General features: G+C 44.1%; 1 protein-coding gene across 7 annotated transcripts in view; it reads right to left on the minus strand.

The window, feature by feature from the left end:
* Positions 1–24,900, minus strand: part of Sh3kbp1 (SH3 domain containing kinase binding protein 1) — a 344,717-nt gene that overhangs the window by 253,063 nt on the left and 66,754 nt on the right. The window contains exon 1 of one of the 7 annotated variants that reach the window (XM_028873243.2): positions 14,502–14,660. The exons of the other annotated variants lie outside the window; for them this stretch is intronic. Within the exon in view, the coding sequence (XP_028729076.1) occupies positions 14,502–14,552 (51 nt within the window). The 5' untranslated portion in view covers positions 14,553–14,660. Of the gene's footprint in view, positions 1–14,501; positions 14,661–24,900 lie in introns of those variants that run through there. 7 annotated transcript variants of the gene reach the window in all.

Consider the following 24,900-nt stretch of genomic DNA (forward strand, 5'->3'; position numbering starts at 1 on the left):
TGAAAATAGGCAAGATGGTAGACTTTATATTGTGTGTATTTTATGAATTTTAAAAATTTAAATCAAATCAGATGAGCTTAATGAAACAAGCCAATTTCCATTTAAAAGAGGAGGGAGCTTTTATCACCCCAAGCATCAACCTACTTGTATGCCTGGGGCCAGAGTGAAACTTGGGAGGCCAGAGTAGTAATTCTAAACATAGATTTGTGTCCTTATCTGAAATGCTTAATACTAGCACTACTTCAGATGTTCTAATATATATAAAACAAAATGTGTTTGGGATGGGACTGGAGTCTAAATACAAAATTCATGTATTTTTTTTACAGGATAGTCAAATTTATTTCATAACGAACTTTGTTGGGCTTCAATTATGTTTTATATACTCCTTATGGCCATAGCCTGAAGGAAACTTTACATATTTTTAGTGCACCTGCAAATGATTACTTGTCACATGAGGTCAGTGGAATTTTCCACTCAATGCATCACAGTGGTACTCAGAAAGTTTCAGATTTTTAAGAATTTTATATTTCAGATTTTCAAACTAGGGAGGCTCAACCTTGAATATAACCAGAAAGGCATCTGTCTTCCAAATAGTGGAGATCAGCAGATAGGGGATGGACACAAAAGAAGGAGGCCCGCTAAGTCTGAAATGATTACTGAGGGGAGATGAGAGGTACAAGGTGCTTCCTTTAACTACATTCTCTATTCAGTATCTGTTTGAAACATTTCTAGTGGTGATTAAAAAAAAAAAAACCAGAAAGCTAGTCAAGAGGCTGCCATTCTCTAGACATTCTCTAGACAAAGGAGGAGCTTGTCTGATGTTGGTTATTCTTATTCATTATGTCCCAGCCACACAGAGAATTTGAAACATTCAAGTGAACTTAAGAGTAGCAATAATGTGACCAAATCATTTTGTCATCATACCTTTCATTTTTAATGTTTCAGATAGAATACGTTTATACCATTCAAATCACATACACCCAAATAGTAAAAAATAGAAGAGACACACACACACACACACACACACACACACACACACACACACACACTCACTTCTAGCTCTCATTCCCTTATCTCAGTACTCTTGGGAAATTACTACTACCATCCCTAAATTACTGGTTTCTTTAAGCAGCTTCTATACACTAGCCAATCCCTCACAAAGCACACACCTTTTTTCTCTCTTAACACAGTTGGGAGATCTTTCCATATTGGTAAAATGCATCATTTTTTCTCGTTTCGTTTTTGGTATGTGCATGAGTGTGCATAACGTATGTGTGACATATGTGCATGCATGTATAGGGATGCACACATCCAGACAGACATGCAGAGGTCAGAGAAGGGCATTGGGTGTACTGCTTTTACCACGTTCCTTGAGACGGGGTCACTCACTAAACCTGGAGCTAGGTTGGCAGACAGGAAACCTCAGGGATCCTCACATCTCCACCTCCCATAGCACTGGGGTTGCAGGCACATGCCAACACACCTAGCTCTTTCTGTGGGTGCTGGGGATTGGAACTCAGGACCTCATGCTTATGCAGCAAGTACTCTTCCCCAGGCCCTTTCATTATTTGTTCTAATTGTAGAGTATACCATTATATGGATTTAGTATAATTAATAGATCCCAAATAGTTGCACACGTGTGTGGTGATATTTTATTTGTGCACCCCAATAAAGCTTATCTGAAGATTAGAGGAAAAAGCCAGCCACTATATTAAACATAGAAGTCAGGCAATGGTAGCACATGCCTTTAATCCCAGCACTAATCATGAAGGTCTGGAGTTTTGTACAGACAGACAGGAAGTGATGTAGCTGGGCAGAGAGAGGAAGTAAGAAGGAAAAAACAGAAGGCATACAGGTGTGGGTATACAGGAAGTAGGTCTCTCTTTGGTTGAGAATTTCCTAGGGTAAGACTGTGGCTGGCTTCTTTATGCTTCCCTGATCTCTCAGTTTTTACCACAATATCTGGCTCTGGGTTTTTTATTAATCAGACAGTTTAGCAATTCGTCTTACACATGTGTAATGTTTCCAATATTTTTCCACCATACACACCTTGGGAAGAAAACTAACTTTATTAAAACAAGATAGTTGGGTATAGTGGTTCACGCCTATAACCTCAGCATCTCAAAGGCAGGCGCAGGACAAGGAATTCACTGTTAGTACTGGCCACATAACCAATTCAAGGCCAGTCTATTTCAAAAACAAAGCAAACAGAAGAAATCAAAATAGCTCACTATATACCACAACTTAATGATGTCATGGTAGTATGACCTTAACCTGGTATTCTCTCATCTCTTCTGGAACCTCTGACTCATAAAGTACAATCCCAGCTATGTTGTACTCTTCTACAAAGCCTTTCGAGATCATTTTGTCCCACAAGTGCCAATTCCTCCTTTCTACACGACACACTTTCACACAATTTGTCTTACACAGTTGCCTGTTTTTCAGTTGTCTGATATGAACTGAGCCATGCTGGAAACCACAGCTATAGCCTATACTACTGCATTTTGCATATTACGTAGCAGCTATAATGAGAGCATGCTCAGTAAATGCTAACTGACTAGCATTAGTAAGCACCGCCCTTGCTCAAGATTCACAAGGGAATTTTTTTTTAACCCACATGTCCCTCAAAGAAAGTTCTAGCCAGTTTTGCCCTTAGAATTATCATCAAATCATAATCAAAGTGTGATTCAATGCCAAAAAAAATCTAAATCCAACCAATAGAATCCTCTTGGCATGCTCTATACACAGAACAGGAAACATCATGACATTCGGAAGGTGCCCGACATCCCAATTCACAGGCACAAAATGATATTTAAATAGCATCTGTGGAAGGGACACAGCCAATATATACAAGAGAGTCACAAGCAACACTGATGTGGAGTAGAAAAGAGCTCTCTCACATTTGTAAGAATAAATTATGTTCAGCGTGATTCTCAATCACATTTTAATTTTACTCTGTAATTTATTTCATTCATCCAATCAATCTATATTGAGAGCCGTGTCTGAGCTGAAACCTGCATGACAAGCAGGGGTAGCCAAGCAGGTAAGAAAACTTCCAGGCAGAGAGAGGTACACAGATGGCAAATCGGGTTGGACTACAAACTCTGTCACAGGACGAACTGTACTCTTCTCAAAGAAGTTCAAGTCCACAGTGCCTGGGAATAGGACCTCATTTACAAACAGGGATGTTGCAGATGGTCGGGTCAGGATGAGTGCCTGGTGTGGACTCCAATCGGATAATGACACAACTTATGAAATCCTCACAAAAGGGGGGAGTCTGAGCCAGCATGGTAGTTTATACTGGAAAGCCCAGCACTTGGGAAGCTGAGGCAGGAGGATGGTTGTGTGTTTAAGGCCAAGCCGGGGCTACAGCCTGAGACTCTACCTCCCCCTAAAAAAAGAAAAACAAATGGGGTGAAAGGGGCTAATTTGGACGGAGACATGCACAGTGGGGAGACAGCACATGGATATGAAGGCAGAAACAGCTAGAATACCGGAAAACCGTCAGAAGCTAGGAGAGGCATGGTACAGAGTGCCCTGTGAGACTTCAGAAAGAAGCAATCCCGCTGCTACCTTGATGCCAACCTTCAGCCTAAAATGGAAAATCTGCATTGCTTAAGCCATTCAAGTCTGTGCTGTTTGCTAAAGCCAGGTGGGCAAACTCATTATCCTAGCTTGAACATGAAAAGGTGGCCAGCCCACAGGCTCATGGTGTGAGTGTTTATTTTCCAGCTACAAGGGCTGTTGTGGGGGACTTTAAAGTCTTTAGGTGTGGCCGAGTGGGCAGAAGTAGATCCCTAGGATTGTGTCTTTAAATGTTATCAAGTCAACACCTAGTTCTAGCCACTCTCGGCTTCATGGGCCACAGCCATATGAAAAAGGTTCACCATCTACTTCTTCTGCCACGGACAGGGCCATTATGTGATATGCTTTCCCCATCATGATGGATGGCAACTCTCTGAAACCATGAGCTAAAATAAATCTTTCTTCTCTAAATTGTTTCTGCCAAGCCTTCTGTCACAGGGATGCTAACACAACAGACCTTATGTGCAATGAGTATTCACAACACTCCCAAAGTCACTTCTAATCAATTTCAGCAGCAGAATCTTTGGCCTAAATACAATTTTATCTGGAGCACCAGTACATTATCAGAGGAAAAGGATAAAAAAGAGTGACTCAGAGAAAAAATACGTCACTACTTTCTAAACCCATAAAGTACCTACCTTCTCTGATCCCATGAGTTCTTTGTGTCCCTATTTGAAAAGAACTTCAAAGGAAAGTGCAGGAGGGAACAAAAGAAAACCTCAAACCAGGCTGGAGCCAGAAGAGCTAGGTGAGAGAAAGCAGCAGTGATTGTGTGGTGGTCTGCTCAAGCTGCCATAGCAAACACCACAGCCTGGCAGCTTCAGGAACGGAACTCCTTCATCTCCCATTTCAGGAGGCTCAACGTGTTGGTGGACTTGGCTTCTCCTACGCTCCCTCTCCTTGGATTGCAGGTGGCAAACCTGCTTGTTATGTCCTCATATAGCCAACCCTCAGTGTGGGCACACTCCTGCTGGCCCTCTCTGTGGCCTGTTCTCCTCTTCTTAGAATATATCATACAATATCTTGATATTCTCTATGATCTCCAAATGCAATCACATTGAGATTCTGGTGGCCATGACTTCCATATGAATTTAGAGGGACATAATCCAGCATATAACATACATCTCTTTATGGAAAAAGTCACAGAGCCCACAGAGCAGCCCAGAACCAGTTAGCTCCAAAGGCCATTTTGCCAGGATCGTACTTCCTGCCTCTCATATTCACAGGAAACCCTTACTTCAGCAATAATAAAAAGCTTTTCAAATTTTCTTTGTAAAGAGTTTATCTTACAGTTCTGAGCCAGCCCTTTGGACTCTCTTGAGGGAGCTGTGACAGCAGGTCTCAAATAAAATCCTCCAGAGGGCTAGTGAGGAGAGAAGAGATCCACCCCTACCATTCACTAACTAGGGCACTGGAGAGGAAGATAACCCCAGAAGTGGCCAGTTTCAGGCTCACTACCATGAGAGGTACTCTGAGATCTGCTTCTCCACCGTATCTCAGTGTAGCTCTCCCCAGACTGACTCAAAAGCTCCTCACCAAGAATACATTAAGTACTTCCATTGTCAAGCACAGAGCCCCAATTTCTCAGAGAACATGGGCCCTTCACAGTGTTAACGGCAGTTCTGGTAGCTGCTTATGCACGCTGAAACTCAAGAAACCTTTTCCAAATTTCCACCATCCAAAACCACTTTGAATATCAAATCAATTCAAGACAGCCCTTTGTGGAGTCCTTCCCTAGGCAGGAAAGCAACACACTCAATGGTAAGATGACAGACACCAAGACAAGTACTATTCTGGGGAGCAAAGGAGGACATCTAGGGGTGTCTTCCTTTACCAATTACAGCAATCCTCAAAATAAGGAGAATTCTGGAATGGAGAGTCAATAAAAACATAGCACCAAGCCCTACCTTCCACAGTGCTAAAGACTAGAAGCCAAGCATCAGTTAAAACTTGATAAGGGATGGGGGCAATATGGCTCAGTGGATAAAGGCACTTACTGTCAAGCCTGATCACCTGAATTCAATCCCTAAAACCCATGTGGTGGATGGAGAAAAAATGACCCCTTGAAGTTGTTTTCTGATCTCCATATGTGCCATGACAAATGTACATGGGTACCTGTGTGAACACACACACACACACACACACACACACACACACACACACACACACATTACACATTAATACAAATAGAATTTTAAAAAACTTGATGGGGTACAAATCTATTTTTTAAAGCAATAAAATATCTGACCTGCAACAACTCTAACAATCACTTTTTGGGAAAGGACAGTGTGAAAGACGGCAACACAGAGTGGGAGAAGCTGCAGAATGGAAATATCAGAAAAGACTTTATGCAAAACCTATTAGCAGAGCAAACCTGGTCATTTATAACAATTATACCACACAACAATTACATTTACATTTTACATTTGGTAGCCATTGAAAAGACATTGTAACCTCTTTAGTTAGGAGCTTCCATTTCTAACTACTTCAATTCCAATTGAGATATGTTGTCAATTACTACCAGAATGGTGACTTTCTAGGCACTGACCCCAAACTTTACAGACATGATTCTTCCTTAATGACTTAACAAAGTCCAGTTTCAGACCAATCTCGGAAGAAAATCAGTAAGCACACATCCTTCTGGGCATGTGCAATGCTGAAACCAATCTCTACAAGGATCACAAAGGAGAAGATGTTCTCCCTCCTAACCAGTTACACAAACGAATGTCTACCATTGTGTTGCTAATTTATTAACCAACGGCTATGCCAGCCAGAAACAAATGTGCCATGGAAACAAGTCAAGCTATACACTATTGGTGGAAGTGAAATGTGATAACGGCAAACACAGTTATCAGGGATACAGGCTCTTAATCTACCAACTCCATCGGTACACACTTATCCCTTGGATAAATTCACATAGAAGAGAATGATTTGTTCAGGGAGGAAAAACTTAAATGAGCTCAACCAGGGCACTGATTAACTAGAATAAAGTGCCAAGGCAGGAAAACACATTAAGTGAAAAAAGTCAGCTGGCTCATACCTTGCTGCTCAGTTCATGAATTTTAAAACGTTTTTTAAAATATAGGAAAATTCTAGAGAATGAAAATTCAAGGGGTGGAAGAGTAGGAAACTTTAAGCTCTTCTGTGCTTTGGGATATTTTTGCCATGAATTTATGGTGGTAATTTAAAACAATGTTAAGATAAATGCAGAAAAAAAGAAAGAAAAGAAAACTGCATAGGCAATGAGGATAGAGCCTTCCATTGCTTTCAGTGCTGGGCAGGGTTTCGTGTGTGAATGTTCTGTCTGCACAGATGTCCGTGCACCATGAGTATGCCCAGTGCCCTTGGAGGCCAGAAGATCAGAGACCCCCTGAAACTGAAGTTACAGGCCATCTGATGTGGGTGCTGGGAATTGAACCTGGGTCCTCTGGAAGAACAGCAAATGCTCTTAACCGCTCAGCCATTTCTCTAACCTCCAATAGTAATGTCTGTTCTTTTTAATTATTCCCCTCTTTTTTTTTTTAAGATTGTAAGTGTTCATTCTAAGAGGAATGCAAGGGCAACTTTTGCTGGGCTGATTGCTCCTCAAGAAGTAGCATAATACTGTAAAGACAGTTTCATGGAACTAGGCACGAGTCCTCAATGGTTTCTTATTAGTCATCCTTTAATTAGAAAAGCAAAGAGCTTTCCACGTCCCATTCTACAAGCCTAGTGCATAATCTAATTTTTACCAATGGTATATATATTATACTCAAAACACAATCCAGAACATGATGGATTGGGTACCTTTCTAAATTTATCCCTAAAAATTATAGTGCTTACAATTTCTGTAAGGACAAAAGAAGCTGTGAAGGACTTAAGTACATACATGAACACTTACAATTGTGCTTGAACTGACAAAAACAAAATTGGAAATGAATCAAATGTTCACAACAGGAAACTCAGTAAATTAACTGTATTGGCTACATGATGAAATACTACGCAGCCATTACAAAACGCTTATTCTATGTTACAGGTACAGGAAGGGTATTATTTGTGGACTATTTGACCGTAAAAGGCTGATTTTTATTGCATTTTATACAGGAGACTATATGAAAACTGGTATAAACTAGTATATATTTAGACATGAATGTTAAAAAAAGAAATGTAAACTGCCATTATTTCTGGACAACCGAATTTTAGATTTTGTATATATTGTGTTTTAGCTGATCTCTAAAGTTTTTATTTGTTTATTTATTTATTTATTTTGGAGGTTTTTTTTTGTTTTTCGAGACAGGGTTTCTCTGTGTAAATTTGTGCCTTTCCTCGAACTCGCTCTGTAGCCCAGGCTGGCCTCGAACTCACAGAGATCCGCCTGCCTCTGCCTCCCAAGTGCTGGGATTAAAGGCGTGCGCCACCACTACCCTAAAGTTTTTAATTGTGTGCTTTTTAATTTTAGAAAAACGTTGGTTTTCTTCTTCCTTCATAGACAATATTCTTTTATGAAAGGGATTTCACATGCGTGTGTGTGTGTGTGTGTGTGTGTGTGTGTGTGTGTGTGTGTTCCTTCCTCCTTTACAGGTTTTTTTAATTGGCTTTTCTGATGCTTTAGAAACTGGAGAAAGGAAAGGAAACAGGCCTTTTCGTGCATTTTCAAGGTTGTCACCCTCTTTCAAATGTAATTGGCGTGTTACATTCGTGGTTTCTAATCTGGGGCAATCGTGCACCACTGGAAACATTCGGAAATTTTTACAGGCACTTTTTGTGGTAGCAACTTGTCCTGTTGCCATTTAGCAGGTAGAGCCCAGCATGCTGCTAACCACCCTTCAGGACAAAGGTCACTCCTCCTCCAAAGAAAAGGACTTAAGTGTCCCCAAAAGCCAACAGTGGCTGAGAAACCCTGTGTCAGGCTAACGAGTCCTCAGACTGCTCTCTAATTCTCTATGAACATCACACCTCCATGGCTGAGAACATCTGGCCAGCAGGCACATCTGGCACCAACCAGGGAGGCAGAATACCTGACTTGACTCTGGATGGATCTGCCATTCATTTTCTAGCTGTTCAACTGCAGGCAGGTGACTGCGCCACACTACTGATCTCCCACACTTCTCTAAGTTGGGAATCATATCACCTATTACCCAGAGGGTACAAGAAGCTTCAACACAATAAAAAGGGTTTATAAACTGTTAAGCATCATGAACATATAAATGATGTGGTCATTCCAGGATCCTAACCAGCTAGGCTAACCAATGAAAAATAAGCCCACTGGAGGGTTTTAATCAGACTTTGCCCAGTACCTTCCTTCTTCCTTGGGTCATATCACCTACTAGAGAATCCAACTTGACACAAAACACCAAAAAAACGAAAACCAGAGAGCTCTGAAGCATCTTCATTGGCTTACATTGTGAGGCAGCAAAATTTAGTGATTCAATTATAAACCCTGGAATCAGATGCCTAGGAAAGAACCTGAGTGACTACAGAAAGGTTTCTCTTGCGACACATTTTCTTCTTCTCTTTATTTGAATCAGAACAAATCTGAATCAGGCCATTTGAGAGTGTTAAGAAGCCACTGTCGGTGTTAAGGCTAGGACAGCATGCTAGAACTGTCCCCAAGCACAGGACTACAGTCACTGTGAAGAAAAGAATAACTAGAGTATCCACCTCGAAGCCTTGCTCTGATGACTCAATCAGACACACAAGTAACTGCCAGCTACAGCTAGAGCTTTCTTCCCTGGATTCTTTGGGCAAGTCTTTGGCCCAGGTACCATGCTGTATGTAGAGAAAATAAAGGAACGCCAGATGCCACCACTCTTCCATGGTGGATTTCTTCACCTTGTTCCACGGAGTTTAGGTTTAATTCTCAAGACTTTTCTTACATATACACCATCATGATGTGCAGAATTAAACACAAAGCCACAAGGCAGCATTTGAGGATGATACCCAGGAAACCCATACCAAGTGAAGAGCAGTTAAAAGTCTGCTTTGCAGACAGGAACTTTGAATTAGAACTTATCTAGTCAGCAAAGGTGAAACAATTTCTTCTCCCAAAGCCCCTGATGTAGGGAGGCTCTTTCAGCTTGGATAACACTTAGCTGTACAGAAGGAGTCTCGCAGAAGGCCCTAATTAATAATACATTATAACTTGGTACTACTCAGTGTTTCAACGCATATTAGAGTGTCAGCTCCCCTTCATTTCTACACACATTCCACTACCACAGTCTTTGCTGTGAGTGACTGTAAATCCCACCTTTTACATAATAAAATACATAATAAAAGCCAAGTTCCTCTGACTTGCTTTTATACTGAGATGCATCTATACCTTTCGAAAAGCAATTAGGAGTCTTCTTCAGCATACTGAGTTTTCTTCAAAGGTCAACATTGACTAGGAGAAGCAAATGTTCCTTAGTTTACTCAGGTGTGTATTAACCTCTAGGGACTTGGGACTCTTAATCTCAAACCCTCTTTCCCTTTTCTTTCTCCCCTACCTTCATTTCAGTCAAGTCAGTCTCCATTACTAAGACCATACATTCTCATACCCAAGTGTTTCTATTCTTAACTGTGGGCCTTGCCCTTCTCCATTCCTCCTTATTCACATTTTACCAGGCACATCCTCAGCTCACCCCGCCTTTGGTGGGCATTTCAGGCAGCCATTAGAGAGGCCACATTCTGTTCCTTTAGCAGTTGTGAGATCTACAACTTCAGCCAAGCTCCATCACTGGAAACGTAAAACCCAGACCTCCACCCAAAGAGGATCGAGCAAACAAGCTATGCGTGCATAATTCCGAACAAACCAAGCGACTCTTCATTTCTGGTGTACTTCACTGCTCTGTCTTGATTCAAAGAAGCTGGAATCGGCAGCATGTGTTTTGATGTGGTGCTGGCTACACAGGCGTGCTCAGTGTGTGAAAATTCAACAAGTCGTGCGCCTGTGTGTGTTTTATCTATGTACGCTCCGCTGTTGTAAAATAATTTTAAAGTAGCTTAGATGGCGCACGCTTCTAGATAAAGTACACATAGCGGCGTGCTTCAAACTGAGTTACTACCAAGCAGAAGGCTACAAAATCAGTTTGGAAGACCCAGACTGGAATAATTTTAATGAGGACATGAGAGGGCATCCCACACACTAAAGGTAGCTATTGTTCCAGAAATCTTATTTCAGTCACATGTGTGCACATATGCAGACATGTGGAGTGTATCATCACCAGAAGTTTATTCAAATTGCAGGACATGGTTTAGAAAAAAAGAAAACAGTCCTACAAAAAGTCAGTGTTGCCTACATGTAATCCCAGCACAGGGAAGGTGGAGACAAGCAGAGACCTGGGGGCTCCCGGACCTGTCCGTCTACTTAACGTACCCAGCCCAGGCCAATGAGGATCCCTGTCTCAACGAACAAGGTGGATAGTGCCTCAGAAATGACACCCAAAGCTGTTCTTCGACTTCAACATATGCTCTCGTGTGTGCAAACACACACACACACACACACACACACACATACACACACACACACACACACGGCTCAAGAAACCTTAAGTAAGGGGGCTGGAGAGATGGCTTGGGTGGTTAACAGCACAGACTGTTCTGCCACAGGACCCAGGTCATATGGCGGCTCAGCCTTGGCACGGCCTTGCTCTCTGTATAATTCCTTCAAGTCTCTCTCCTGCTAGTAAAGAACCTAGTTCAGGGTACCATATAAATGGAAGCAAGGCTGGAGTCAGTGTCCAAGCGGCACTCTGTGGCAGCCTGCTCACTGACTCACTGAGAGCTTCATGCCAGTTCTAGGGAGTAGATGTTTACCCCACTTCAGAGTTACCAAAATGGAGGCTCGATGAAATCAGCACTTACATGGTGGCTCACACCTGTCTGTAACTCTAGTCCCAAGGCATCCAAAACCATCTTCTGCCTTCTCCAGGAGCCAGGCACACAAGTGGTGCACAGAATTATATGCAGTCAAAGCACCCATACAGATCAATTAAATCGTTTTTTAAAAGAAATATTAAGTATGCCAACAAGTAGACTTAAGAGCCAGCCTGAGACGATTCTAATCCTGTCTTATTTCAACATACGTGCCTGGGAATAATTCATTGGATTTCATGGAACCTCCATTTTGGTAACTCTAAAGTGGGGTTGACATTATCTACTCCCTAGAACTGGCATGAAGCTCTCAGTGAGCCAGTGAGCAGGCTGCCACAGAGTGCCGCTTGGACACTGACTGCTGCCTTGCTTCCATTTATATGGTACCCTGAACTAGGTCCTTTACTAGCAGGAGAGAGACTTGAAGGAATTAATACAGAGAGCAAGGCCGTGCCAAGGCTGAGCCGCCATATGACCAGCTGAAGTCGCGGGAGAACAAACCACTAACATTTGTGAGCACACAGTGAGGCAGGGAAAAGCCATGCCCCCCCCACACACACACACGGTGATAAATCATTCAGCTTTGGATTCTGACCAGAGGGAAAACCACTTTTCAAGATAATAGGGTTTTTCCCATTATTCTTGGCAAGAGATGGAGAAAGGCAGAAGGGGGGGTGGTGGTAAAGACCTTGGTAAAGAAATGAAGAATTTGTTTTAAGCAAATCACTTTGAAGACAGGTGGTTTTCATTTTGAGAACCAAAAAAAAAAAAAAAAAATGATGCTTAAAACAGAGGGTGAGCCGCATACCCGCCAAGAGCTCACAGAGAGGGAACTAGAGCCTTGTGTCTGGATGTTCCCCAAGTGCCCAAACGGTGATGGATGCAGACTGGTGGGCTGTGGGGGAGGGTCTGGCACAGAAAGGGCCAAACTGTCTTGATCAGCTTGCAATAATCACAACCTAATTAAAGCCCCTGCACTAAATCATCCTATGTACCAAATCCTTGCTGAGCATTTACTAGGCATCTAGAACTGAGTTGGGGGCTGGGGTTACCCTTAGGGATAAAACAAACAGAGCTTCTGACTTAGCGGAGCTGAAATTCTAGTCAGAGAGACAGCAAGTGCTGAGTGAGTCAGGGGGTCAACACAATTTTTACAGGCTGTGCTCCAAGTACTCTCCAAGAAAGGAGCACGATGGTGCAAGAGAAAGAAAAGCACAAGACGAAGGAAGTCCCCTCAGAGAAGATGGGCCCCTCGGGCTGCTGCTTAGAGTGACACCCCAAAGAAAAGGCAGCTAGAGGAGCCAGGCACCAAGGGAAGGACAGTCTTGAAATCGACCCACAAGTGCCAGCATCCACAGGCAGGAAGGAACATGGCAGGGGCTAGGTACTAGGAAATCACTTTGATGGAAGGTAATCTCCAAACGGGAAGGTGATTCTGATGGGCTGAAAAGGTAGGCAAAAACCACTCACACCAAACAAGTGGGATTTCAATGAAGGGGTGGTGATGAACGTTCAGATAAAAGATACTCTTAATTCATTACATGCCAACCAAGAGTCCAGGTGATGGTTCCAAACATCAAAGATAGCCTCGCTGGCACAATTGACAAGTCTTGAGAGCTAAAGACAAAGAACTCCAGCTTAAATATAAGATGAAATACAAGGGATTTAAAGACAGAAAGGGCAGGGAGAATTTGTGACTGGCAAGGGAACATATTAGCAATGAACTCACATTTAGCAAATACAAAACACGTAGTGAAGGTAATTAACAAGGCTGTAGAAAGGGTCCCCTCCCTCAGCTGAAAGGCAATGGGAGCTGATCCATGTGCCTGGCAGCTGCCTAGCTCATGAGGAAGGTAACTGAAATAACCTAAAGGAAAGGCACCATAACAGTGTACTTCTGAATCTGATATTAGACGAACTGATAAGAAGTGTTCATCAAGCTTCATTTTTTTTCTTTTTTATCTTCCTCTTACTGGGTGAACAGAGACATTCAAGAGTCTCAAAAGTCAAAGCCAAATCAGACTTGAATTATCACTCTCCTGCCAGGGACTCATCACATAACCTCCTAACTCAGGTCCCTGGCACTATGATCCACTGACACCCTCTCCCCAGGACCGTGGTAATTTTGTTGGGGGAGGGGGAGTCACCTGACCATGACCAAAACAACAACAGCTATGGGCTAAGTCCAAGGTCAAACCTATGACACTGACCAAGAGAATGCGAAGGCCTTCCAGGCTACCCTGAAATGAGCCAGACAGCAGCACTAGTAGCATCCCACAAGACCCAGCACACTGCTCGCACTTACGAGAGCCCGCCATCAAGAGGCAGGCAAGCAAAGGCTGGGTGTTTCTGCATTACTTCAAGCATAAATTGTCCCTTGAAGGGCAAGGAGCGGAGATTTTTCAAATGAAGAAGAGTATGAATTGGGAGATTTGTTTGCTTAGTGGCCCAAGGCCACTGAACTACCTGACTAGGGATTTGAGCATGGCCTGACACATGATTGGCATCTAGAAACAGACAATCCTCCTGACAAAGCCCAGACTTTCTGTCCTGCTTCCCATCTCGTTGTCTCCCCAGCCCCCTTTAGCTCTTTATAGCACAAGAATGCCAGATCCCACACCTGGCTTCATCCCAGACTCCCAAAGCTATCAGCTGCCTCAGAAATGTTGCCTACCCCCAACCTTGGGCAAGGATCTCTTACTACTGAAAGAGACACCTGCCAGGGCTTCCTGGATGGGGCCCATCTACACCCAGTATCCCTCAGGGGAAAACGCTTGAGCTATAGACCTCCACCAGAGAAGGCAAGACAGAGGATAAGTCAGTTTCAAACCTTTACAAATACTGCTACAAACAGGACTCGGTCAAAACAAGTCACGTCTGTCCCCGGGGTGACTTGGGAGGAAAAAAAATTAAAACTTCCTTTCACAACAAACAAGAGAACTAAGACCTGGGTCTAAGTGGAAGGAAGAACTAACTGACTTCGAACCAGGCTCCCCCATGTCTCCCTCTGGGCTTACAAAGTTGTCAGGCAACAGACTACGAAAGATGCAGCCATAACAAGCAAAGCAGACTTATGGCCTACTTACACTCTCGGGCAAGTCTGCGGGGCTCGGGGCTTTGGCTGCTGAAAGCTCCATTCTGTGGAGTAGGAAATGGTCTGGCGGACTGTCGGCACTCCGGGCAGGAGTGAGCTCCGTGCACTCTGAGAACTGCAAGTCTCTCTGATTCACTTGGCAGCAGAATTATTCTAAGCATCCTGTCCCATACTCAACCCGCCTGCCCCTCCCACTACACACTCACGCTGGTGGGTTTTTTTTTTTTCCCTTTTTTTTTTCTTTTTAATTCTCTGCACTTATTTCTGTCACAAATCAAGTGAAATGCATTTTTCAAAATTAACCCAATCTCTGGCACTGGAGAGAGTGGAACCTTAACCACCAAAGAGGAGGAAGAGCTACCTAATTAGGAAGAAATTATAATTAACATCAGAAAGGAGAGAGCTGGGAGCTGCAGTCTGCAGTAACAGCAAAATGGAGAGTATTTGAGACAGCTGAGACACTCCACCCAGGCCTCCAGAAGGAGACATGCACGAAAACAAAGGGCATATGGTGTTTGCTTTCTTCAACATCCGTTCTCACCATTAAGAGCTGCAGCAGCGAATCTCAGTACATGTGGACAGACCTCACCCTGAAATCAATTCTGAACTACAGCTCATAACCAAATAACCTACTTTGCAGTGTAAAGGCCTCCCTTGATTTTTTTTTTAAGTACCCACAAAGCAGAATTTAATAAAGTTCTAATTAATAACTTGCAGAATGTCTATTTGGCTTAGCAAAGTGTGAATTATAGTTGAAAGAACATCAATTTTTGGTAACTTCAAGTTCATATTGTAACTAGTACTGACATATGCAAAGTGGTTTTTTCCCCTAAAGTGGAGATTCCAATTAAGTAATCCAAATGATTTTTCTACTATTGTCTACTAGTCATATATTACATAACTAGTTCTACCCTACAGTACACAGGGTAGAACTAGTACACTAATGTGACTGAAATTATTTTCCCACCTGAGCTAACAGTAACACCCTCCTTGATATAACCCATGCTAGTGAACCGTCCTAAGATAAAACTTCTATGTACTCCATCACCAGACACTCCTGAATGTGTAAGTTCTCTACTAATGATTTCCGGAGACATAAAGCTGGAGTGACTTAAAAACACTATACCCACATAGTATTCTTCTCCTCCAGCATATTGAGATCACTGTTCAAAGCCACAGTCACCTGGGATGAACTGGGATTGAGTCTACCTGTTCATAGCTAACATTTTAAGTTGACTACCTACCACCTTGCCTATGCTTGACTAGAAAAGGCTCCAGTAAAATGGAAATGGGGGTCCAAGAATCCAGTGTGGTTGCTCAACAACCCTTAGCGAGGGCTACTGATTGCCCACCCCAGGAAATTCAACTCCTCTTCGGAAACAGAGCTAGCCATTGGTCACAGGTGCCCATCATCCCTAGAGGACCCCGTTCCCAGCCTAATCAATCATAAACCAAACACTGGTTCAGAGTTGACAACAAAGAACTAAGCCCATCTAGTCAGACTGCAGGGGAAAGAAAACAAAGGGCCCAGTTACCAATGTCTGCCATCCTCTGACCATTTGAAGACCAAGGGAACACAGCTACTTCCAAAACACTGCCATTGAAGAATGATGGCGAGGACAAGGGCTTGGTCTCCGCTTTACTATTAGTGAATGGGAGCCGGGGAGGCATGTGCCGTGGCACACATGTAGAGGTCAGAGGACAACTTGGTGGAAGCAACTAATTCCTCCACCTTTCCATGGATCACAAGGTTCAAGGTCAGGTCTTCAGGCACGCACGGCAAACACTTGACCTGCAGACCCATCTCCATGGGCCCAAACCAACAAGGGTTTCCGATACCACATCAAACAGTGGATCCCACCGCCCCAGGGCTCCACCCTCCTCTAGCCGGTCCAGTTCTGCAAGAAAACAGGCTTGTGTTAAGACAGTCCCAGATAGTTTCTGTTATGTGACATCTGAAGCATGCTGGCTGACAGGGATGAACTGAGAAGTAACTGGGAAACCAAGAATGAAAGTTTATAATTTGTCCAAAAGATTCCGTAAGTAAATATCACACTCACTGAAAGCGTTCCCCTTAATATTAAAGAGAAATTACAAAGAGGAATGATTGCCTAGAGTTGGGCATGGAAGATGGGGAGGACTGTAAATGGGCACAAGTTAGCCTTTGCGGGGCTGGAAATGTTTGAGAATTAGATTGTGATGATCGTTACACAACTCCAAATACACTAAAAACTCCACATGAGTGCACTTTATGCTGTGTAAATTAGATGCCACGAAGCTGTTTAAAAAACTACCGGGAACGCAGGGGTTCAAGCAGGAGAGCTCACAAGTTGCAGGAACTTTTTCCCTATGCCCATATGAGGGTGACCTGGACCCACTTAAATCCTTCCTCTAGTTCTTCCCCCATTCCAAATTCATTACAAGGGCAAGCAAGCTCCCTCTCATCTCCTGACCTCACTTCTCCTGCTTCCCGCCGCCTTCTCTAGTTGGCTTTCTGTTACTGTGGTAGACACTATGACCAAAATCAGCTTAGGTAGGAAAGCGTTTATTTCATCTCACAGTTCATTGGGAAGGGAAGTCGGGGCAGGAACTCAAAGCAGGAACTGATGGAGAGCACAGGGAGAGATGCTACTAGTGGCTTGTTCCCCATGGCTTGCTCAGCCTGCGTTTTTTCATCCAACCCAAAGCACATTGCCCAGGGATGGCCCCACCCACAGTGGGCTGGGATTTCCCACGTCCATCATTAATCAAGAAAACGCTGGTCTGGAGAAAAGGTTCAGCGGTTAAGAGGACCGGCTGCTTTTCTAGAGGTTCAGAGTTTGATTCCCAGCACCCACAACCACCATAACTCCAGTTCCAGGGAATCTGACGCCCTCTCTGGCCTTTGTGGTGGGTACCAGGCATGCATGTGGTGCACAGACATACATGCAAGAAAAAAAGCCCATACATGTAAAATAAAAATAAATTGAAAAATAAAATATACAACGTAAAATAATAGAAGTAAATAAATAAATTGCCCCCACAGACTCACGTACAGGCCAATCTGATGGAGGTATGTTCTTAATTAAAGTTCCATCTTCCCAGATGACCCCGCTTTGTGGCAAGTTGACCAAAAAAACCTAACCAGCACACCATTTTGCTGACAAGGCTGAATTCCAGACCCTCATGAACTTGGGCTTCCTCTTCCAGGCCTCTGCTTGTAGTAAATCCTCCTCTTTAGAGGCACTGAGCCCATCCTCCTCACCTGGCAGCCTTCCTTCACGCCTGCTTCAGACTCTTAGGTCTCCTTCCAAGAGGCTCCCTTAGCATACGAGGCCCACTTTCCAACAGGTGAGAAAAAGCACATTCCAGCCGTCCCTCCTCCAGCCTTGCCTTTGGGAACCTCTAACAGCATTACAACACAGTACCCACTCAACGGAGGCCCCTGTTCTGTACGGCTCTGATCTTTGTCTCTACAGAAGGACTCTGGTTTGTACCAGAGGTCACTTGTGTCATTGAAGTCAGAGGTGTGAGAGCCAGGGGCAAGTCCTAGGCATTGTTGCTGGCTGGCTGGCTGACCTATGATGACCACAGGCTCAGCATGGACGCAGCTTGATCAAACGGAGGCCAGAATGTGTAAGGAGGAACCTAGCAGAAACCCCTCATTTGTAGAGCTCCTTCTGTCCTCAGACCCCCCCCCTAGAGGAGACGTCCCCTCCCCAGGGACAACACACACACACACCCAACGTCGTATACTACATAACCATCCACAAGGGGAATAAAGAGGGTTCCAACTTTTCCTGACTTGTAGCGGCTCCCTTGCCTTTTCTACTTTAGAAAAGGTGAGGACCTGGGTGTCAAAAGTAATGGCACATGTCCATCAATGGCAAACACTTGGCTTTGAAGACAGACTGCACAGTAAAAGGAACACAGTAATTCCTGGAAGGCACACAAAGTGGGAAAAATGGGTCCCCAAGTCTTCCTGCTTGACCTCACGAAAAGATTCCCAGAGACATTTAGGGAATGATGAAGAGCAAGGGGTACAGAGCCTGTTACCAAAAACGTGGACGGTCGGACTACCCACAAAACTCACAGTGTGGAATCCACGGTTCACTGGAACAAAGACAGCCCTCAGGCTTTCTTTGAAGCAGCCCCTGGCTCTCCACACATCACGACAATGATAACCCTCAGCCCCAGAGCAGAAGGCAAAATGATGGGTTCAATATTTGTGGTGATAATTCTAGCTCCTCCCTCACAGTCTTCACTTCTCCTGTCCATATTTGGACCCTGCTTTCCTTGGATGCGCTCTGCAAGACTTCACAGACATCAGCTAATGCTAGGCAGGTCAGCAAGCTAACCATTAAGTGCTTTCTTTTTCCTTTTTTTTTTTTAACCTCCATGCTTTCTGCTTTAAGCCAGTCTGGACAATCATAAGGAACTCCTCAACTCCTTTCTGAGGGGGTGGCTTGTAAGAGCTCTCATGTTCTTCTGGTCAAAGAGGAAACTCTTAGGATGCCAGAAAGCTCATCATTAACCATCTCCACCTGATCCTTACAGTGAAGTTTTTCAAGCTGCCAGCTTGCTCCTCCTCACCACCACCCCTGACAAACAAAGTTGACAGCTTTATTGCCAAATTGCCTAGTAGCTTCCTCCCCTCCCAGCCCCTCCCCCGCCCCACAAGTACCTGCCTGTCTCCTTCCCAGAGTCTCTAATTCAATGGGTCTGGCACAGCCCTGGGAAACCGCTTTTTAAACTCTCCTGAGATCCCTGAGACTGGATTAGAAGGTCAGTAACCCTTTCCCAAGCCCAGACGCCATCAAAATATACATTTCACAAGATCCCAGGAAGGCACACTTCAAAGCTTGGGGAAATCGGGCTATCCCTTCATCTGGCTACAGAATATGGTGGGATTTTGTTGCTTGCTCCTTCACAAGTGGTAGAACAGATCAAAAGGCACACTGCAGTGCCCTCTGGAACGTTTTTAAATTATTATTATTATTTTGTATTTATGCATGTTTTGCCTGCATGTATTTCTGTTCACCACATGTATACAGTGCCTGCAGAGGGCCAAAGAGGGCATCGTAACCCTTAGAACTGGAGTTTCCGACTGTTGTGAACCAATGTGTGGGTGCTGGGAATCAAACCTGGATCTTCTGGAAGAGCAGTCAGTGCTCCTAACCACTGAGTCAGTCATCCGGGGCTCCACCATTGCTCCAGCTCCTCCCCCTGTGAACCCCTTTGTGTGTAGTGCAGGGGGGGGATAGAACCCAAGGCCGCTCACGTGCTAGGCAAGTACTCCAGCCCCAGCCATCTTGTCAACAAATGGCTGCGCTCAGTCCTGCTCCACCCCTTCCCACCCTCCCAGAAAATCTGACTGCTCCGGTGAAGTGTAAAGTGACAGCCTGTTTTTTCAATTAAAGTGATGCGTTTTTCCATTTGTGCTGGCGGCACCAACCCTTGCATTACTGTGCATGCCTAAAACCATTAGTCACATTCAAGTCCTAGACAGTCAAGGAAGACCTGGAAACTCTTTCAGTATTAAGGTGCTTTATGTGGAATCAAAACATTCCAGGAGAAATACTTCTTGGAATTAATGAGAACTACTAATTGTATCCATTTATAAAAAAAAATCAATATACTTGAAGAAACGTTTTAAAAATTCATATGCTCATTTCTTTTCTTCAAGTAACATCATAGGGCATTTGCAGGAAGTTGTGGCTTCAGTCGAGATGCAGCTGTGTTTAAAAAAAAAAAATCTCACAGCACCCTATTCAGAGCTCAGCCAAGATTCCCAGTAGGTTATCAGAACCTGATAGTTTTAGGTACCCCTAATGCTAATTGATTACCATCTGCTTTGGGGGTTGTCTTTTTAACGTAGTAGAGGCCACCCAGACTACGCTCTGCCATGATACAATGAGGGGTAAAGCAGAAACTGGAGTTGAACTACCCACAGACTCAAATCCACAGCTAACATTGACAACGTGTGCTCCCCTGGACAAGTTGCTTCACTTCTCTGGTTCATGGCAAGCACTAAATAAAGGTTTACTATGTTTCCTCTCCTATCATGCAAGCTCATGAACCATCCAGAGATCTCAACTCTGCACCTGTCACTGTTCAGTCATCACTGTGGACTAGAAAGCATGCCGCAAACATTGTATTTTCTTCTATGAATAATCTGTGATTACCAAACACCAGCTTTTGGTATAGAAAGAAAGATGTAAGAAAGTTCCTTCCTCCCTCCCCACCCCCGCCATAGTAGGAATGGAACCCAACACCTCACACATGCTAAGCACATGCTCCCTGAACTATATTACCAGGCAATAGTCACCCCCCTCATCCAACATAACTAATTTCTTCCCCAATTGTAACCTTAATGTGATTATTTATAATATACCTATTTTATTCCCAGAAAATAACCACTAACCTAGAAAAGTATGACATGTATCTGAGCAGGTAAAAACTGTTGTCCATAAAACAGCAAACCAGTACCAGTTACTTAATAGATAGTAAATTCACAAAAACTGAGTCCCAGAATGCTCTGGGTAGGAAAGTGTCAGGCGATGTTGCCTTCCCAGTCTCCATGCTATATAGTAATGTTGGCGACAGGAAGGCAGCAGAGGGGCTGTGATGTTGTCAACTATTTCAGCTGTCCACTTTCACCTATTCCCAAGTTTTCAGGACAAATGAGCAAGTGCCACACTGTTGAACCTGTGCTTATCCAATCCATTGCCCAGGCAGCTCCAGTGGTCGATGCTTTGACAAAGACTTACTAACCACAGAATTCAACCCGATTTCTGCAGTTGGTTTTTGGTTTTCTCTTCCTCCGAGGCCTCTACTGTCCATTCTTCCAGCTGGATGTGCTGGTGAACACCTGTAACCTTAGCACTTGGGAGGGAAAGGCAAGAGAATCGGGGTTCAAGAGGTTCAAGGCTAGCTCAGCTACGTAACAGGCTCAACATCAATATGAGACTCTATCTCAAAAGGGGGGGGGCTGGAAAGATGGCTCAAAGGTTAAAAGCATAGACTGTTATTGCAAGGGACCCAAGTTTAGATCCTAGCACACAAGTCAGCAGCTTCACAACCACCTGTAACTCTAGCTCAAGAGGATTCCATGGACACCTGCACTCATATGCACATACCTACAAACATACAGAAATAATTAGAACTAAAATAAAATCTTTCAGAGAGGGGTTCAAGGCAGGGCTTCTCTGTGTAGCTCTGGCTGTGCTGAAACTTATTCTGTAGACCAGGCTGGCCTCAAACTCACAGAGATCCACCTGCCTCTACCTCCCAAGTGCTGGAATTAAAGGTATGTGCCACCGCCACGCATCAAAATCTATTTTTCAAAAGCCCAACCTTCTACATAGTTCTTCCAGTTCAATCCTGGGAGGTTAGGCTAGCAGACTTCTAACACTAAGGTGGATCCATAACAGAATGTCAATCTCTGTCAAGCCAGGTAAGTCCTCAGGCTTCAGTTCCCACCTGCAATGTTATAATAACCACTACCTAGGGCAGGGATAGATGGAAGGTTTCTTAGTTGAAGCAATGTAAACCCTTTACAATTATGGCAAGAGGCACTACCATTTTAATGGCTAAAGAATGTTTCTGCTCCCAACAGCCAGTTCCCATTCCCAGGTCCTGAGGTGGTGACGAAGGAGGTGGAGGTTATAATATACCCTCCTCCACGAAAAACGGGAGCAGAGAGGACGAATTTCTACATGCATTCCAAGAAAGAGATTGAAGCAAATGGGAAAAAGCCACCCACTTTCTCCCCCCTAGGTGAGCCAGGACAGGGCCACAAATGCACTGTGCCCCTGACACCTGACTTCAAAAGCACTCACGTCATACAAAAACTCCAACCCTGTTCATGCCTCACTACAATGCTTGCTCTCGTACCCCAAGTCGTTCTTAGCAGTGGCAGGTCCCTCTTCATCACTCACTTGCGTGGTCTAATAATATCACATCCCCTGCGAGACGAGTTCCTCCCTACTGATTCCTGGAGCCAGCTGAACGACACTCCACCAGCCACTCTGGACTTTTCCCTCTGACATTTCTTCACTGCATGCTTCAACTATAATTCTCTCTGGCTCGTCTGCAGTTATGCTCTCTGCCCTCTTTCTGCCTTTCAGCCAGGCCCTCAGACTTTGTTATGCCTGTTCTAAAACTGGCGTCCTAAACAGCACCTGGCACCTGGGGACCTTGGAGGACACAGCTAGGTAATGCATGTGTGTACGGTTCAATAGCTCCAACAGCCACACTGGCTCTGCATCTGGTCTCAGGGACTGCTTCCATCCTTTAGACTCTATTTCTTCGCCATATTTTGAAATTTGGGGTTGAAAGTTGAGCATTTTGTGCAAAGCGGTAGATGTTGAGATCAACACACTCATGGTGTGGGGTGTTGTGTTACCCTAAACAGAAGTTGGGTGGTGTTGGGCTTTGAGACATGCTTGTGGGATGAAGAGGGTAGTCCTCAAATATTCTATGTGTCGCCATCTGGCCTAGATGGAGGGCCTGTGTACAGTCTACAGCTGTTTGTGCTCCTCCTCCGGGGCTACAGCGTGAGTCCCAGCCCATCCCCCAGAGGCCATGGCTCTCCCCAGCATCAGTCTATCTCTGCTTAAAGCTCTGCTTCTCGCAGAGTAAAACTTTTTTAGGTGAGGTGGGGTGGTAGAGGAAGAAGTGGGGGCTGGGAGAGTTCCCTTCAAGCAGCTGCAGTGGCGTTTCACCTTACACTGTGCCCTTCCTCTGCACAAATTAGCCTCTTTTTTTTTTCTCCTTAAGGGAGCAGAGTCTGGATTTCTCCGTGGCTCCTGAGCCAGCACAGTGAGCTTTCTGTGACTCCCTAGTACTCCTGACTCCAGGCGAGGCTCCTGCAGGAAAGTCTGTGAAGGGGTAGAGCCCCTCCCCTGGCCGCTGCCCCCAGGAGAAGCAGCCAGCCCACACTCAGCCCCAGCCATTTGTCATATTTTCTAGCTTACTCTTCCTACCTACTTCTCTGCATCTGGTGGCTTCTGCCCCTGCAGCCAACGCTCGAGTCTTCTCCTGTGTCTCAGAAAGCACCTGCTCCTCTCCAGATTGCAAAATGGCTATTTGCTCTGTGAACTGAGTTCTCTTGTTAATTACCAGTCTGGTTTTTATTGAAGTGTGGGAGGGACATGTTTGCAGCTCTGTACATCTCTGAGCTGAAACTGTAAGTCTACTTTATTTTTAAAAGAATCAAAAGTGTGTCAACAATGTGGTAGCAATTGGATTAAACTAGGCAGCAAATAGCTAGATGTGGGCTACATTGTCATTCCCTTGTCTAGTTTAACAGTTCAGAACCATTTCATACTATGAAAGTATGGTGTGGGTGGCCATGGCAGACCGGAACATAAATACAATAATTTACAAAGATCACCTAAGCTACAAAACTAACCTGGACATTTTTAAAAAATTCTCTCTCTCTCTCTCTCTCTCTCTCTCTCTCTCTCTCTCTCTCTCTCTCTGTCTGTGTGTGTGTGTGTGTGTGTGTGTGTGTGTGTGTGTGTAAAGGTAAACAGGTGTCATGGCACCAGTGTGGAGGCCACAGGACAACTTCAGAAGCTGGTTCCCTGCTTCCGCCACGTGGGCCCCAGGGACTGAACCCCAGTCAGCATGCTTCACCTGCTGAGCGCCTGCCTCACTAGCTCCACAACCTATACTTTTGGCAACACCTCAGACTTCATTCTGAAGAGCAGAAACTGTCCAATACGCCATTACATTTTAGTGTCAAAGAAGTGAAAGAGGTTGAAATCGAAAAAATAATTTCTCAAAGAGAATAAATTTATTTTCAAATGCACATGTTGAAAAATCAATAATATGAAAGTAGCACATGCTAGTTCACTCTTCTCTGAACCAATATCTAAACATCATTGTTGATCTTCATAAAAGTTGAAAGTTAAAAATGAACCTACAGGCAGACCCTGGGTCAGCCACAAGTACCAGCTCCAGACTGCAATACATTCGTTATATTGCACCTAGTAGCTACATAGTCTGAACCTCTGGCTCACCTCAGTCCTCTTCCCGACATTCTTCACTTACTGTACTCAGTAATAATATGGAGTTGAAAGTGGCACCAGTTTGGTAAGATCTGCACCAGGAAAGAACTTCCTCTTTTACTTAAATAATTCACTAGCTCGGGCAATAGCAAATAAATCATCCGCTATTAAAAAAGTAGCACATTTAATAACTCCAAACCTACAAGTTAGTTTTAAGGATATCAATATTAAATTCAATTAAACTAGATAAATATTTAACATACTCATTCTGTGACCAAAGACCATTCTAGACTCCCTGGGAAGCAAAAGATGGCAAGAATCGCCTACAAATCCCTGCCATGGGGACCAAAAGGGGAAGGTTACAGAGTCAGGAGGAACTCAGTGCCTCCAGTCCAT

The sequence above is a fragment of the Peromyscus leucopus genome, chromosome X (assembly GCF_004664715.2).
Source record: "Peromyscus leucopus breed LL Stock chromosome X, UCI_PerLeu_2.1, whole genome shotgun sequence".
NCBI classification, from domain to species: domain Eukaryota; kingdom Metazoa; phylum Chordata; class Mammalia; order Rodentia; family Cricetidae; genus Peromyscus; species Peromyscus leucopus.